This window comes from Cervus canadensis, chromosome 22 (genome assembly GCF_019320065.1).
Source record: "Cervus canadensis isolate Bull #8, Minnesota chromosome 22, ASM1932006v1, whole genome shotgun sequence".
NCBI lineage: Eukaryota > Metazoa > Chordata > Mammalia > Artiodactyla > Cervidae > Cervus > Cervus canadensis.
Genome location: NC_057407.1, coordinates 40,143,913 through 40,162,184, shown reverse-complemented (window position 1 = coordinate 40,162,184; position 18,272 = coordinate 40,143,913). Strand labels below are relative to the sequence as shown.

Sequence of the window (18,272 nt, the reverse complement as noted above, 5' to 3'; positions counted from 1 at the left end):
TTTTCTATATTGACCATGATATAGATAGAGGCAAAACAAAATTGGAAAATCCTCAAAGTTAGTGTAGAAATATAGATGGGAATACTGTGAATTACAGCCCTGATGCATCATGCTGCTGTAAGTTTTGTGTGGGGGTGGTAACAGGGAAGAATGCAGTAGAGTTAGGGTGGGGGTAACTGTGACAAATCTAAGCAAACAGATCTAGGATATAATTTTTGTGACTCACAAATCAAATATTTATACATTCTAAAAATTATATATCATAAGGGTTTCCTCTACATGCCATTTTACCCCCAATAAAGGCAAATGGAAAATACAACTGTTCATCCTTTTCTCTTTCCTTAGCAAATATTTACTGAATGATTTCTATATGCCCCAAATTAGGCTAGATGATAGGGTTCCAAGGCAAAGCCCTGACCTCACAGAGGTTAGTCAGGTGGGGAAGATCGACAACACAGCCAATGAAAGAAAGCATTGCATCTGTGAGGGAGGGCGGAGCAAAGGATCCTCTAATGAGAACCAAATCCTATAATGAACAAATCCAACCTGTTCCTGAGGTTAAAAAAAAAAAAACTGAAGGCTGAATAATAGTTACCATAGGCAGTTAAATCTTCATCTAGTTACTCTAGGTAAAACCATTCTAGGTCAAGCTGCTGCTAAGTCGCTTCAGTCATGTCCAACTCTGGGCAACCCCATGGACAGCAGCCCACCAGGTTCTTCTGTCCATGGGATTCTCCAGGCAACAATACTGGAGTGGGTTGCCATTTCCTTCTCCAATTCTAGGTCAAGAGAAAGTACTAAATTAATTAAAAAGTCTAGAGTTTACCTAATAATTATAAGACCAGCTGAAATAAGTGATTAAGTGATCAGCATGAAATACCAAAGGATAGTTCAAATATTCTTTCTGGTTTTGAAAAGTTGATATATCTCATGACACCATGGCAGTAATGAAGCATGACTATTTGTGTCACATTACAAAGCAGTGGTCATGAGATTCTCCTGAAAATTGTGACAAACTAGAGTAGTTATATGTGATGTCCTTGCTCTCATAATCCTTGACCCAAATTTGGTTCAAAAGCTCTAGACTATATTACTGGACTATATTACATGATCATAAGCACTTCTTTTGACCCTAACTTAGAAAAGAAGTCTTTATGTCTAATTTATGCTACTTATTTTATCATGCTGACCTGAATTCTAAAGCACACTGGGAGTGAATAGGCTCTCATTCTGTGTGATATTATTGCTTTTGTTGATATTGCATGTGCAACCATTCAAATAAACAGGGCAATTTATGCAAATATAACTGTTTTACAAAAATCTCATCATCTGAGAAAATCATGTTACAGTCCTCTCTGAAAGTTCAACAAGGAGCAGCATCCATGCATATTTAAATATCCCATGACTATACATGAGAGGAGAATTATTAAGGTCTTCTGGCAGCATAGAGAAACTGTATATAAACTTTCATGTCCCAGACAAATTAGATGGCCCTGAAGGGCAGCTTTCTTTTCTGACATCATTGTCTTGATTGGTTCTCTCAGAATCTAACAAAGGAGCATGCATCCCATGTTCTATGCCTACATGCATGGTGAAGATCCTTTAGGATCCAGTTTTATAAGTAGCCTTTGCTTAAAGACTTAAGCCTAAAGTTTGGAACTGAAACACTTTGAAAGAGTGCAACTTTTACAGACATTTATAAAGAAGAACCACAATACTCAAACTGTTTGAAAGAATGGAAGTAACTCCTTGGAACCTTCCAGCAGAACACAGAAACATTATCCTTGAGCTTGCTGTCTCCACTTACCCTCACATACACACACATACCACATGAAAAGGTCAACACTTCCTTTTCTTGGTATGCTTCTTATACAATGAAAGCATGTTAGTAAGAATAGCAACTCAGCTGTATTTTATATATATATATATACACACACACACACATATACATACATAACCTTTCAGTTACGACTAAAGGCAAGTGTTATCTATCACTCCAGTTATTTTCAATCTTTTCAAAGTCAAGCAATAACTTCAATAACGTCACTGATTTATAAGAAACTAGTGTGGAACACTAATAATTAGGCATCATTGGGTGTTGTGTTTCCCATACAGGATTTAATTTATCTTACTCTCATTAATCTCATTCTCTATAAAAGGAATCTGAGACTTGGAAAGTTCAATTACGTGTCAAACATTACACAGAATACAAGTGATGGAAACCATTATCCAAATCCAGGTCTTTCTGATAGCTTTGCACTAGCTTATCTATATGCCACTCTACCTCTCCTTACGTGCACCTTGACTTGTGTCTTTCTAGAGGATCAAGTTCTAGAACTAGCAAAGAAAAAAAGTAAACTCTGAAAATTACCCTTGAAAGTTACCTAAAATTCCCTAAGAATGTATACTTTACTGAAATTTCAATAGGGCAAATTTTTATAATCCTTTTTACTTCGAATTAGCATATATTGTTGTTCCTCTGAATGCCAGAGAAGATACACTGGAATCACCTTTGGGCTGGCAACATGCTCACAATATGAGCAGCCTGCAGAAGTGACACCCACCTAAGAAATGATGGAATCATGCTTCCCATCTTAAGTTTTTTCCTAAGAAATACACATACTGAGTGAGCAGACTTGTCACATACCACTTCAATTATAAGTTCCCCTCCTCTTATTTCCTCCTTTCTTGGGGAGAGAGGAGGGAGTTTAATGCTGAGGGCTCTGTTAAACACACAAATGAATTTACTTAAATTCATTGTACATATGGTGTGGTTCCAATGAAATTTAATATAAATGCATGTCAACTATCATAATGAAGAAGAACTTATTGCAAGACATTACCTGAACTCACAGTGTTTTCTGGCATTTCTGCAGCTGGCTTTTTAGTTACCCTCATACCCAAATTGAAAGGCTTTCAGATTGAAGGGTTTTATCCCAAATGGCTGCCAATAATTTTATTTTGGGCTGGGTCATTTCAATGTATGATTAGCTAAAATTATAAGTTGGGGAGTTCAGATTATATTACAAGGTCCTTTCCTTTTTGAAGAGTCATATACAACAGACTTTGTATATGTAAAGTTTTCGCCAAGTGACACCAGGAATAAACAACCATTGGAAACTCAGCACTGACCTGTTATAGAATACAGACTTTTATAAAGGCCAACATTTGTCTTGATCCTCTCCTTTACTAAACAATCAACATGATTTTGGCCTTTTGAACACTGCACATTTTATAACTAAGTGGGTAATACCCTTTGCTTTGTCCAGTATCTTTAGATTCACCTGTGGAAATTCTGTAGAACAAGATGGCATCTGAACTTTATTTCTGAGCCTTATCTTACTATTTTACCCATATTTTCTCTTCATTTTATCCTACATATTGGTTATTATGACCATATTTTAGATATGTCTTTAAGTCAGCCTCTAACATTATTTTCACTAAAGCAGAAGTCAAAGAAACAAAGAAAGAAATAAATGCATGGTTATCAAAAGTGGTTAGGCTGTTCTCTCAAGATTCATGAATTCAGCTGTTAATGAGTCTTATAAATCACAGCATGGAAGACACAGGCCAGAGTTAAGACTTATTTCTTAATCAGAAAGTTTCTCACTGAATCACTCCAGAAATGCTTCCCTTAGAAACAGAGTAGCTGGGAGTACAACGGTGACTCAGAAAGACAGATTCTCTTTTAAAGTCTATGGGGCAAGACTGAAAAGGACAGCAACAACAAACTAGGCTAACCGGTGATAACTGGTGTGGGAGCGGTCCCTAGAAACACAAGACCACGCTGACAGAGCCCAGAAGGTTTTGTATACATGTTTGTATGAACCTAGAAATGGCATTAAGGATGAATCCTGTAAACCATTAGGAGCTATGCAGTCAAAGGTGCTAAGAGTGACATATTTCAGCCAGAAGGAAGAGTATAAGAATAACCGAGCCCTCCAGTGACATTTTCAAATTAGACATAATGATAAAACACTGAGTAAGAAGCACAAGATTCATAAGGAAATCATGGCTCCCTTCTTTCAGCAGCCATGTACAGACGTACCATCCACATGCGGGAGCATCACATGCCTGAGACTGTGATAGTCTGTGATAGACCATCTATAGTCTACAGCCTATAGATAGTCTATATATAGAGACTGTAGATAGACTATTGATAGTGTATAGACTTTCACCTACAGACTGAAGGTCAAACGCTCCAAGCCATGTCTTCAGGATTTATGGCATCTATCCTCATGAGAAGGACCTCTGCTTCTATCACTCTGTTTGTTGGCCTTACAGTTAGTTAACTATTCTGATCAATGACAGTTTGGATAATATCCTTACCGCCAAAACCAAGGACCAGACTTTAGCCTAAAAACTTTTTAGGAATATCAAAGCATGAAATTTTTCAAAAAAATCTGTATTTACTAGATTCAGCATTTCCGTACGGGGAAGCCAGCATATACATTGTCACGATTCTTAAGTTTGAAGATTATGTCTCATCTGTCAAACATTTGAACCCATTACCTTCCATTTTGAGTTTAATAAGCAAACATAAAAGAAACTTCTCCAAATGCTATCTAATAGAACTGCCTCAAAAGAATCTACAGTTTCAAAGGATATCTAAGTACACTCTACTGCTTGGATAATTCACTTAATTTGTTTTGGCCAAGTCATTCAGAGCCCTCACCATTACTCACCTTCAAAGCACAGTGTAACTGTAATTGGGTTTTCATAATTTAAACAATTCTCTTCATTTTGGAGAGGGGCAAAGAGGAAGGATGCATGAAGAGGCATATTTAGCCACATTTGCTTATTTTCCTTAGACATAATGTAATCCACACTACCAGCTATTGCACAGAAGTCAGATGGCAATTTTAGTACCTATTATTTTCCTCTACTTCTTCCACTTTTAAGGGATTTCAGTTTCACAGCTTTGAAAATATTATCTTCCAAACCACAACGTGCTATAAATGAGGACTCTGTAGATTCACTTCACAGGCAATGGGGAATGTGAAGGTAGGAATAGGGTTATTGTCGATAGTGTTCACTAATGATTGAAAGAAGCCTAAAGCCACAGACATTTAAAGAGGGTCATCTTGATCACTGTGATCTCATCCTACCTGCCTCTTTGGATATCTGGGTGAAGGATTCCACACCTTTCTCTCCGTAACTTCCTTCCGATGCGAGAGTAGACACGTAATTCCAACCCAGGGCCTTTACAATGTCTACCATGGCCTGGGCTTGAAAGGAATCGGGAGGGACCACACGCGAGAAGAAGTCATAGCGCCGGTCATCACTTAACTCGGGTGCCGTTGATGCATAACTAATCTGGGGGATCTGAAAAGACAAGAAAGCACTACATGAGGGCACACCATCAAGATGGGGGAGATTCATTTGTATTTATGACAATTTACTTAAAATACAGGTCTTGAGCTCCAAAGAGGATGTGTGTTTGCCGAACACCGCACGAAAGTGTAAACCACCTAAATGCAACCAAATGCTATTTTTGTGTTGTGACCTTTTATTTTTCTCCTCTTGGAGAAAGGAATGGGAATGGAGTGGGAATTACTTACATCACAGTTGTTAGGAGAAAAACATATATAACCATTCTAACATTGTGAATCACGCTTTAGTTACTATACACTAATACAAACAAAAGACAGGACAGCCTAACTGTTATATAAAGGTTGATTTATTTGACATATCTTGAGAATGTTTGTGGATGTAATCAGCTATCTAACATTAGACTCAGTGCTGATCACCTGTGAGGAAATAGCTAAGCAAGCTTCATGCATTCTTTATTTTTCATAAGAGCCTTATGAAGTAGATCACTAACCCCCTAAGACCAAGGCAAGGGGGTTCCCTGCCCCACCATCGCTTCAATGGCTTATGCACTTTGGAAGGTCTTTCTCAAAATTTTCTTAGCTTCCATTTGGATGCTGAGAGAGACTGACAGTCTTGATTGAGTGACAGTGACCTCTGATTCCCATTTTTTTCCCTTTGCAGAATTATCTGACCCTCAGCTTCATATGTGATTAACCAAATGCCTCAAGAATTCTAGAACTTGTGTTTATATGGGTCATCCTATACCAAGTCCCTGGTTCCAAGAGTGCAGTCTAATGAACAGAATACTCCTCTTGGCTGGCAAAGTATTCATGTCCCAGGATCATGTGAGATTACAATACCTGATATACTGATCTTAGTTAAAGTCAATTATGCATATAGAAAGAAGCCTCGAAAAAAAAAATGTTTACCTGGGATCACAAATATACTAGGGAAAAACCTGAAGCAGCCATAGATGAGGAACATACCTTAAGGTCTAGCTCCAGGATCTCTAGAGTAGTTGTTTTTACAATGCAATACACTGCAGTTCTTTCTCTTAACAATAGCATGCAGTAGACCATGATAGGTACAATTTACCTATTTGTAAGAATGACCCACTTCTACAAAAGTCTAGTTGTAACTCTCCCAGGATTTATCCCTGCTGTAGTGTAAGGTTATCTCATGTATCTAAAAACTAGTTTTGATCTTTGCCCAGACAAAGACCAACAGTCCAACTCTTTGCCCCAAAGATATCAAAACTATACTCAAGTTAATTCTTTGAGCCCTGAAAAATTCTACCCAGTACTAACGTATTTTTCTTTTTTGAGGGCATTTGGCCTAAAGCTTACCCAGTTGCCATTGTTTAAAGCTGGCTACCACTTCTATAAAGCAAATTTCTCCACCAGCCTCTTGAGGTTAGCATTATAGTCAGGTCTTGTGGCCCCAACAGTATTGCATGCCTGCTCAGTCACTAAGTCATGTCTGACTCGTTGCGACCCTATGCACTGTAGCCCTTCAGGCCCCTCTGTCCATGGGATTTTCCAGGCAAGAATACTGGAGTGGGGTGCCATTTCCTACTCCAGGGGATCTTCCCTACTCAGGGATTAAACCTGTGTCTCCTGCATAGGCAGGTAGATTTTTTACCACTGAGCCACCTGGGATGGTGACTACAGTCATGAAATTAGAAGACGCTTACTCCTTGGAAGGAAAGTTATGACCAACCTAGACAGCATATTAAAAAACAGAGACATTACTTGGCTAACAAAGGTCCGTCTAGTCAAAGCTATGGTTTTTCCAGTAGTCACATATGGATACGAGAGTTGGACCATAAAGAAAGCTGACTGCCAAAGAATTGATGCTTTTGAACTGTGGTGCTGGAAAGTCCCTTGGACTGCAAGGAGATCCAACAAGTCCATCCTAAAGGAGATCAGTCCTGAGTGTTCATTGGAAGGACTGATATTGAAGCTGAAACTCCAATACCTTGGTCACCTGGTGCAAAGAACTGTTTCATTGGAAAAGACCCTGGTGCTGGGAAACACTGAAGTTGGGAGGAGAAGGGGACGACAGAGGATGAGATGGTTGGAATGGCATCACCAACTCAATGGACATGAGTTTGGATAAACTCCAGGAATCGGTGATGGACAGGGAGGCCTGGTGTGCTGCAGTCCATGGGGTCACAAAGAGTCGGACACGACTAAGCAACTGAACTGAACTGAGCCACCTGGGTATAGCTGACCCACCATTTCCCATGCAGCCTGTCCCCGATGCAGCGATCTATGACCACTAGGGGCAGGCTCTCCATTTCTGACTCAAAATCCAAAGCCAGTTTTGAGAAAGTCTCCAAGTATCCTGATGGTCTTCATCTTAGTAATTTCTCAATTACAGCGGGAATGAAGGGCAGTGAAAGAAAATGGGATTTTGTATTTAGAATATATGGATTAGGAGCCTGATGTTTCTGTTCACTTGTGTTTACTAGGTGAGTATTTCACTTCATTGAGTTGGTTACATTATTAGTTAGTATAAGATTGCATTGGAATAACAAATGGGCATTGCTTGTGTGATGCCTGGAACAGTGTGGGCACTTAATACATGGGGTATCAACCATCAAAATAGAGAAAATCATGTGTTTTCTTAATATATTTACCCATTCTCTACATTTGACTTCCCATTTTCTCTGTGACACACCAGCAAAAACATTTCACTTACTGTCCTAAATAATGTTTACATGTTCCTAGTATTATTGCTTTAGAAATAATATTTACTATTTATTTAACTCTTCATCATGTAGCAAGAATATTCTAAAAGTTTAGGGAGGGATTTTGTTTTATTCATTTATTTTTGTTGAAATATAGCTTATTTACAATATCATGTTAGTTGAAGTGAAAGTCGCTCAGTTGTGTCCAACTCTTTGCAATCCCATGGACTATACCATCCACGGAATTCTCTGGGCCAGAATACTGGAGTGGGTAGCCTTTCCCTTCTCCAGGGGATCTTCCCAACCCAGGGATCAAACCCAGGTCTCCCACGTTGCAGGTGGATTCTTTACAGCACAGTAATTCAGATACACACACATACACACACATCTATGTGTGCATATATAGGGTTTCCCCCTTGGCTCAGACAGTACAGAATCCACCTGCAATGAAGGAGCTGCTGCTGCTGCTGCTGGTGCTAAGTCGTTCAGTTGTGTCCAACTCTGTGCGATCCCATAGATGGCTGCCCCCCAGGCTCCGCCACCCCTGGGATTCTCCAGGCAAGAACACTGGAGTGGGTTGCCATTTCTTTCTCCAATGCATGAAAGTGAAAAGTGAAAGTGAAGTCGCTCAGTCGTGTCTGACTCTTCATGACCCCATGGACTGCAACCTACTAGGCTCCTCCGTCCATGGGATTTTCCAGGCAAGAGTACTGGAGTGGGTTGCCAGTGCCTTCTCTGCAATGAAGGAGACCATGGTTCAATTCCTGGGTCAAGAAGATGCCCTGGAGAAGGTGAAGGCAACCCATTCCATTATTCTTGCCTGGAGAAATCCATGGACAGAGGATCCTGGCAGGCTATAGTCCATGGGATATACACACATAAATATATTCCTTTTCAGACTCTTTTTTCTTATAGATTAACACAAAATATTGAGTATAGCTCCCTGTGCTATACAATAGGTCTTCGTTAGTTATCACTGAAAGTTCTAAATGCATCCCCTTATCTAACCATCAGTAAACATCCTTCATTATACTTCATTATACTACACTAGGGCTTCCCTGGTGGCTCAGATGGTAAAGAATCTGCCTGCAATGCAGAAGATCTGGGTTTGATCCCTGGGTCAGGAAGATCCCTTGCAGAAGGAAATGGCTACCCATTCTAGTATTCTTGCCTGGAGAATCCTTTAGGACAGAGCGGACAGTCTATGGTGTTGCAAAGAGTCCAATATGACTGAGTGACTAACACTTTCACTTCATGTCATACAATTATTAAATCATTTTATGAAAGAGGAAATTGAGTCTTAAAAGTAGAATATAAGCTCGCTTCAGGTCACAAAGTTGTAAGATAGAACCATATTCAAACTTAACATAACCCAATGCAAACTTATGAACTCTTAACTATGATACTTTGCTAAATTACTGCTAAAACTTTTTAATAATAAGCATAACAAAAGAAAGAGTAGTATATTACTGGAGTGTAAGTCAAGTTTCGTGCACAGCACGTACTATAGAGCCACTGAAAATAATCTTACAGGTCACTCTTAGACTGTTGTTCAAACATTTTATTTAGGTGCCTTATTAAAGTTTATACAGATATGTGAGTAGATTGAGTATCCTATGTTTCATTCACAGGTCATAAATTTTAAGTGAAAAAAAAAGTCAACTGGATAAAGGCTTTGGGCAAAAATTAAAGGGAAGGAACAAGAAAAATACCTTTCTTACAAGAAATAAAAAGAGAAGAAGCCAAGCATGGCAGTAGAATTCCATCAATTTCAACTTGGGGAAATGCAAAATCTTTGTGTGGTTGCACAGATGCCTTCCTTGCCAAAATCCTTTTCTACCTTTGAAGGAGGGCTAATAAAGATACATCCACCCTCTACTTAAATTAGCATTTATGTAACTGCTGTAAAACATTGCAGCTGTGAGATGCCTCCAACACAAATGCATTTTCTAAACTGCACCCCAAATTTTAGTAATGAAAATCCTAGTGTAGCAGATTTATTTCCTCACTACCCTTTGAAAATGGTTGCTGTCTGTGGTTTATCCCTTCCATTAAAAATAAGAAACACCTACTGGCTTAAGACTCACAGGGTTCCTTCACGATCACACACACACATCCTATATTCAGTTATACTTATCTGCATATTATACATATAATGATGTTAGAATAAGGAATGAATGAATAAATAGATTTCATTTCTGAGATAAAAATATGGCCATATAAAGAAATTCCCAGCAGCAATAAGAGATGAAGAACAGTGAGAATGTATGTAACCTATAAAATATGCTATTAGTTATCACCTGTTATCCTGTATATGTAATTACCTGTTTTCAAACAAATGTTTAAGCCAACAGAATGTTTGAAGTGCTTATTATACCTGGTAGCTGAAACTGACCAAATTCTTACTGGTCATCTTTAGTGACTAACTGACACACTCCCCTTGGTAAGATACACCTTCTTTTTCTGCTATAGAAACTCTACCCTGTCGCCAGTATCCTTCAGAAATGCAGAACTAATCTTTTGATGAGGACAATTTAGTATAATCACACTTCTGCTATATAAAAATAATCCCAGCTCCCTTTGAGCTTTCCTTTCTCTAATTTAAAAACCAAAAACACTTTTCATCTTCATCATAGGACTACATTTTCATCTCATTGCTATTCTTTACTTTTAATAAAAATTTGCCCATCACACAAAAATGGTTTTATTAATGGTGAGTGGCAAATCAGGTTAACAACATCTCACACCTCAAAGTTATCATTCAAAAATCTATGTAGAAGTTAACTTTCCTGACCCTTTTTAAACACTGAAAACCAAACAGAAAAAGAAATAAAAACCACTATCCTTCAAGTCATCACATGTAAAATTTCTCCAGTTTGTGTATTATTCTTAAAGGAAGAGAAGAAAGGCCCAATTCACTCTATTTAACTTTTGAAATATTTATGCACATTTAAGGATTCTATGACAGCTTCCCTCATGGCTCACACGGTAGATAATCCGTCTGCAATGCAGGAGACCACGGTTTGTTCTGTGGGTTGGGAAAATCCCATGGAGAAGGGACTGGCAACCCACTCCAATATTCTTCCTTGGAGAATCCCCATGGACAGAGGAGCCTGGCAGGCTACAGTCCATGGGGTTGCAAAAAGTTGGACATGACTGAATGACTAACACACACCAAGAATTTCTATAAATCTAAGAAAAACACATTAAGGGAAAAATACTTTCAAGATAGTTAAAATGGATATGTAGATAACTTACATCTTCTCCACACTGTAAAAAACTTTCAATTCATCAATATTTGTATCTCACCAACCCAAGTGATTAGACTGCAAGGAGATCCAACCAGTCCATCCTAAAGGAAATCAGTCCTGAATATTCATTGGAAGGACTGATGCTGAAGCTGAAACTCCAACACTTTGGTGACCTGACGCAAAGAACTGACTCATTGGAAAAGACCCTGATGCTGGGCAAGATTGAAGGCAGGAGGAGAAAGGGACGATAGAGGATGAAATGGTTGGATGGCATCACTGACTTGATGGACATGAGTTTGGGTAAACTCCGGGAGCTGGTGATGGACAGGGAGGCATGGTGTGCTGCAGTCCATGGGGTGGCAGAGTCAGACATGACTGGGCAACTTAATTGAACTGACTGAATACAAGTGATTACGTTGACTGAATTATGTAGGTATACTGTAGCTGGAATCAAGTTTGCCAGGAGAAATATCAATAACCTCCAATATACAGATGATACCATCATTATGGGAGAAGTGAAGAGGAACTAAAGAGCCTCTTGATAAAAGTGAACAAGGAGGGTGACAAAGTTGGCTTAAAACTCAACATTCAAAAAACTAAGATCATGGCATCTGGTCCCATCACTTCATGGCAAATAGATGGGGAAACAATGGAAATAGTGACAGACTTTATTTTCTTGGGCTCCAAAATCACTGCAGTCATGAAATTAGAAGATGCTTGTTCCTTAGAAGAAAAACTATGACCAACCTAGACAGCATATTAAAAAGCAGAGACATTACTTTGTCAACAAAGCTCTGTCTAGTCGAAGCTATGATATTTTCAGTCGTCCTCTATGGATGTGAGAGTTGGACTATAAAGAAAGGTGAGTGCCAAAGAATCGATGCTTTTGAACTGTGGTGTTGGAGAAGACTCTTGAGAGTCCCTTGGACTGCAAGGAGATCCAACCAGTCCATCCTAAAGGAAATCAGTCCTGAATATTCATTCGAAGGACTGATGCTGAAACTGAAGCTCCAATACTTTGGCCACCTGATTCAAAGAACTGTCTCATTGGAAAAGACCCTGATTCCAGGAAAGACTGAAGGAAGGAGGAGAAGGGGGTGACAGAGGATGAGATGGTTGGATGGCGTCACTGCCTCAAAGAACACGAGTTTGAGCAAGGTCCAGGTGCTGGTGATGGGCAGGGAGGCCTGGCGTGCTGCAGTCCATGGGGTCACAAAGAGTGGGACACGACTGAGCAACTGAAGTGAACTGAACTGAAGGAATCTTCGAAAGTTAAATTCTACCCAATCAGTGGCACACATCAGTCACGAAGAGGCGCTCAAGGCTCCCTTCTAATCTCTACCATATTTGCCCTAGAAAGCAGGAGTGAACTGATGGGTTATTTTGGAGCACTAGTTTTCTTTGCTAACAAGTGTCACAACTTATTAAAATTATCTGTTTGTTGTTCACATCTTTCCTGAGTGTACTGGCCCCCGTGGAGGGTAAAGACCTTATTAATCATTTTATCACTACTAGACACACTGCACCGTGTATAGAATATGAACCTTATCATCATTTACTGAATGAAAGAGAAAGCCAGTAATGAATGGAATAATCCGGAGGGAACAGAGTCCTTCATGCACAGGGTTGGTCTGACCTTAGGGACCCACAATACTTGTGAGTGGTCCTTGCCTGCAAGCAGTGGCTTTGAGGGGCAATGACAGTCACAGCAGCAAGCACTGTTCTTACTCTTTCTTCTTCCTGGCACATTTTTCCCTTGGATTCCCTTCTTCATCACTGGAAGGTAGGACATGCTGACACAGATGGGGTTCAAAGATAAAGAGACCTAGGGAGTCACTTAGGGACTGTTCATTCTGTTTTTTTTTTTTTTCCTCTTATGGCTGAGACTGGACAACTCCAAGTAACATACACCACAGTACCCAGAGTTCAGGCTAACTCTGCAAGACAACCTTGCTATGAAGCACTTTCACTTTCCAAGTGTTGACAAGATAGACTCCTTCTAAATTTAGTTTTATTCCATAATCACTCTAAAGGCAAAGGGATCCCATGGGCTTGGAAATACAATCCTGCAGTGATCATCTTAGTCTCAACATCTGTCAAAAACCCAAATCCAGATGCGGACCAGATTACAATAATATAAATACTTTACAAACCCAAATTTTTCCTGCCACTATTCTGACACAAACTTGATTGCCATCAAAAAAGTAAATGCCTAAGTATTTATAAAAATGAAAAAAAAATTTCATTTACATAGAAATCAAAGATCAAAAATTGCTTCACACATTTTGAGCTTCTTCTTGTTTATGCTATAAGGGCAGTGCTTATAACAAAGTCAGTCACCTGGGAACTTCTTACTCTTGAAAAGGTAAATGAGGTTTATGGTTCCACGTTCCTGGGGAATTTGCACAGTTAAGAAAGGCAATCCAAAATGTACTAACACTTGTTCCAGAGGGCAGTTTCCACAAAACTTGTAAAAGGCAATTTTTTGAAATATCGTGAGCAATTAAGATAATGCTTCAGTGTACCTATTGAGATATTAATGAACTCCCAGTGGGGCACTATTAAATTCACAGTCGGCAGTAATTCTACTCTTAGTTCTTATTAAGCTTTATTGATACGGATTCCCCCTAAAAGGAATAAATGGTCAAATAATCCTTGCAGGTTCATTCTTTGAAGCATCACTCTCCATGATTTATATGTATATCTTCCCTAGATAACACCTCTCGTCACATTAGGATGGGTGAGTTTCAATTCTGATTTTTGATAGTGTTTCTTTATTTCAAAGTACTGAGGAATGACTAATACTTTTGAATGCATTTAAACTCTGGAATTTCACTCAACTTTAAATTACTCATGACAGAGATTATCATCAAATATTACAGCACTTATTCCTTTGCCTTTTATTTCTTTAATTGCATGACACCAAATACCTTCAATATTCTGTAAGTGGTAGTAACCTTATTCTTGAAACCAAGTAATTTTATGCATAGATTCCAAGGCCAAAATGTCTAATGCATATTTCAAAGAATGTTATTTTTATTATAGATTGATTAAACATCTCTGTTTACCAGGCTTTTGGATGTGCAATACTTTACATATAGAATACCATGGAATTCTGAAACTCTCTGTAACAGACATGTGCTTCCTAGGTGGCATGGTAAAGTATCCACCAGCCAAGCAAGAGATGGGAGTTTGATCCCTGGGTCGGGAAGATCTCCTGGAGAAGAAAATGGCAATGCACTCCAGTATTCTTGCCTAGAGAATCCCATGAACAGAGGAGCCTGGCAGGCTATAGTCCAGGTCATCCAGTTCAGGTCTTCTGGTTAGGGTCATAAAAGAGTCAGACATGACTTAGTGACTAAACAACAATATAACAAATATTCACATTACCATAAATAGTGAGTATTTTGCCTTCCACATCACTGAATTCCTGTAGTTTACATAGAGATGATGGTACAGAAGGGTCCAAATGCTTTGTGTGACAAAAGCTGACCAAGAAAAACATAGGATTCCTTTAGCTACGTGGTTAACAGAGGGAATCACACGACATGATCCAGACCAAGGTGAACGAGTGAGAGATGCAGTATTGAGGCAAGGTCAGAAATAACAGACAAAAGAAACATTCTTACTGAAATGTCTGAGAGAAAATAATATAAGCCTATGGTTAGTGATGACAATGAAGATGATTTTGCTGGGAGAAAGGAGGAAAACCTTCACATCCCACAGGTGGCAAATGTTAGAAACAAGGCTGGAGATAAAACTCTCTCCCCATTTCTTTTAAAACACAGAAGATCAAGAGAAAAGTGTCATTCTGGGGTGGTTTATAGTAGCCAAAACAGAAACACCTGTACCTGCCATCAGGTCAGACAAACTCTTCAGGATTATTTCCCTATCCATAAAAGGAAGCTAATCATACGAACCCAAGATGTACCTCAGGGAAAACATGAATTATTTCCAAATGAAAACGGTACATAGCATAGTCACATATAGGGCTGTTCTGTCTGGTGCTATCTACTTAGATAGGCATTCTGGTTACAAGTGTGTGAGTGGTTGAGTGTGTGTGTGTGTGTGGCATTAGGGAGCAGGGACGCAGCTTGAAATTGCTGTGGTTGAGAACCCCTGGGCATGAGGTTTGCCAGGGCCAAGAGACCACCACAGTCATAGCAACGTGGTCACAAAGTGCAAATAAAAGATCTTGTTTATTGTCTTGTGGTCTCTCTCTCTATCTCACCTGTTTTTCTTTTCTACCTGCTAATTTCCCCAAATTGTCAAAGCCCAGTGTGTTCCCAGCCACCTCAGTCATCTGGTCTCTCAGAAGAGAGCACAATGACAACGCTCCCAAAAGGCTCAGTCCTTTACAGGGATGCAGCCAGGAAACTCTTAAAGTGAAGAAAGTGCTTTTCAGGAGAGAATGAAATTAAATCTAAACTTATTTTCTGTTTGAGAACCACTGCCACTTTCCTGAGTACATTATAGTTAAAAAAAAAAACAACTTGATTATTATGGATGGTTGAAAATGAAGCATTATAGTTAACTGAATATTTTAGCAAACTATGAGCTAGCCTTTATGTGAATTCCAGTTGTGAAGAAGCAAGAGCATAATAAAGAGCACTAAGAAATGCTACTGAACATAAAGCAATCTTCTCTCAACGTTTCTGAAACCACTTTGAGGGTTAGGCTCTGGCAAGCTGCAGGCGCAGACTCCCATTGTATAAGACTACAGATAGAGACATTCCAGAAGGTGAAGTCAAATCTGTGCTGATCCTTTGATTCCCTGAAAGAGGCTTACTTGACGAACATTTCTTATTTACTTTTTCCCCTCAAAAAAAAGAGGAAAGCCATGCTGCCTATTTTAGCTTTCATATGGCTCAAATTCCAAGTAAAAAAGAATTTGATGACTATGTGTTAATGCAAAAAAGATAATTCACAAGAGTTTTTGCACAGCAAATAATTCCTATTATTTAATTCAGATAATGCAAACTACAGAAGAAGCATATGACCATTTTTAAGCTGTAAAATTAAGAATCTATAGACATAATAATTAAGGATATAAACCAGTAATAGATGTCTGACAACCTAATACATAAACATATAAGTACCTTGCACACACATATATATGTATATGTGTGTGTGTATGTGTGTATACATACAAATATATATGCAACTATAAAAGTACCCAGAATACACATGCTTATAATACACACACGGAGACATACATGAGCATATAATACACACACACACACAGAGATACAGACTATGAAGAAAACAAAATGGTTAAATAAGAGAATGACTTGGAGTGGTACCATAGAGAGGTAGAAGGTAAAATCTGAGCTAAGTAGCATTGTAAAGCCTCCAAAGTGTCCTAAAGCATAGACAGACAGAGACACACTCATAGAAAACATCCAAGTTATTCCAAAATATATATATGCAATTAAGTTTATCAGACCAGATACATTTTCCAGGCCACTTTACAGACCATTTACAGTAAATACATTTATTTACCACTTTACAGACTACTGCATTTACTTCTCTGTGGCCTTCTCTTATTTATATATAAGCTTATGTACATGTCTGAAATAACTGCCTTCTATTTTTGCTTATTTAAATCCTAATACTGCTTCAAGATGCAGATTTATTATATGCAAACTGCTTTGTGGAATTTCCCCTGATCCTCTCCAGCGAAGCAAAGAGTTCTCTCTTGGGTCCTCCATCACTCTTTGCTGTTATTCAACTCTCATCCCATTTTTATTATTACCATTGTTGCATGCTACCAGATTCCATGAGGAAAGCAACTATGTTTTCTTTTATGTATCTTATCAGACACATCATGTACGATACAGATTTGCAGAAATATTGAGGTGACATTGGTATATGAAAGTCACTAGTGACTACACTTTGGGCTACAAGTAACATTATAGTGATATACATTGCTCAATTATTAGTGAGTTGGAACCAACAAGGACTTACTGTAGAGCATAGAGAACTATACTCAATATTTTGTAATTACCTATAAGGAGAAAGAATCTGAAAAGAAAAAACAGATACATGTAAATGTGTAACTGAATCACTTTGTGTATACCTGAAACTAAAACAACACTGTAAGCCAACTATACTTCAATAAATAAATAAACAAACAGTGACTTAGAAAATAAAATCACAAAATAAATCTGGATGTACCTGGTTTTCAGATTGGTTTAGTGACTCAGCCATGTCAGGGAGTTAGATTTTTTCACTGAAGTTCTCTTAACCTTTGTGTCAGATTCATAAGGTGATTCCTGGTGCTTTAGGCATCACACTTCACAGGACATTAAGATAAGGAAGGGAGGTAGGACGTCTCTGGTGGCCCGGTGGTTAGAAGGCCACCTAACAACGCACAGGACGTGGGTTCGATCCCTGGTCTGGGAAGATTCCACATGCCAAGGAGCAACTGAGCCCATGGACCACAACTGCTGAGCCCCCTGCTGCAACTGCCGAAGCCCACACGTCCTAGAGCCTATGCTCTGCATAAGAGGAGTGGCCACAGTGAGAAGCCTGTGCAGGACAGTGAAGAGCAGTCCTGCTCACCACAACGAGAGAAAGCCCAGAGGCAGCAACAAAGACCCAGTGCAGCCCCCAAATGAGCAATAACAACAACAACAGAGAAGGAAGAGAGAGGTCTGGCAGACAAAGCCCTTCTCTTTTATCTATTGCATTGTTGACCAAGGAGATTTTATTTTGAAATGTTCCTCTCCTCACCATCTTTGCCTCGTGCCTGAAACTTCATCACACTTTCATCCCTACTCTAAGCGATGATAGCCATGACTGACTTACGATTCATCCCCTGAGGATGGGTTTCCTCTTCCTATGGGGAAAATCTGGATTCTCTTCACAGGAAAGAAGATAGATAAGTGAATATTTGGCAAATAAATAATTGTGTCTCATGGCAAGAGACACAAAAATTAACTTGAATTTGACATACTTGCATCATGCAAGAATTTTTTTTAAAAGAATGCAAAAAAATTCTCTGAATGCATTCA

The 18,272-nt window shown here is 38.9% G+C and overlaps 1 protein-coding gene across 1 annotated transcript in view; it reads right to left on the bottom strand.

The window, feature by feature from the left end:
* GRM7 (glutamate metabotropic receptor 7) overlaps nucleotides 1-18,272 on the bottom strand; it is an 872,015-nt gene that overhangs the window by 593,135 nt on the left and 260,608 nt on the right. The window contains exon 2 of the mRNA XM_043443173.1: nucleotides 5,109-5,325. Within this exon, the coding sequence (XP_043299108.1) occupies nucleotides 5,109-5,325 (217 nt within the window). The remainder of the gene's footprint in view (nucleotides 1-5,108; nucleotides 5,326-18,272) is intronic.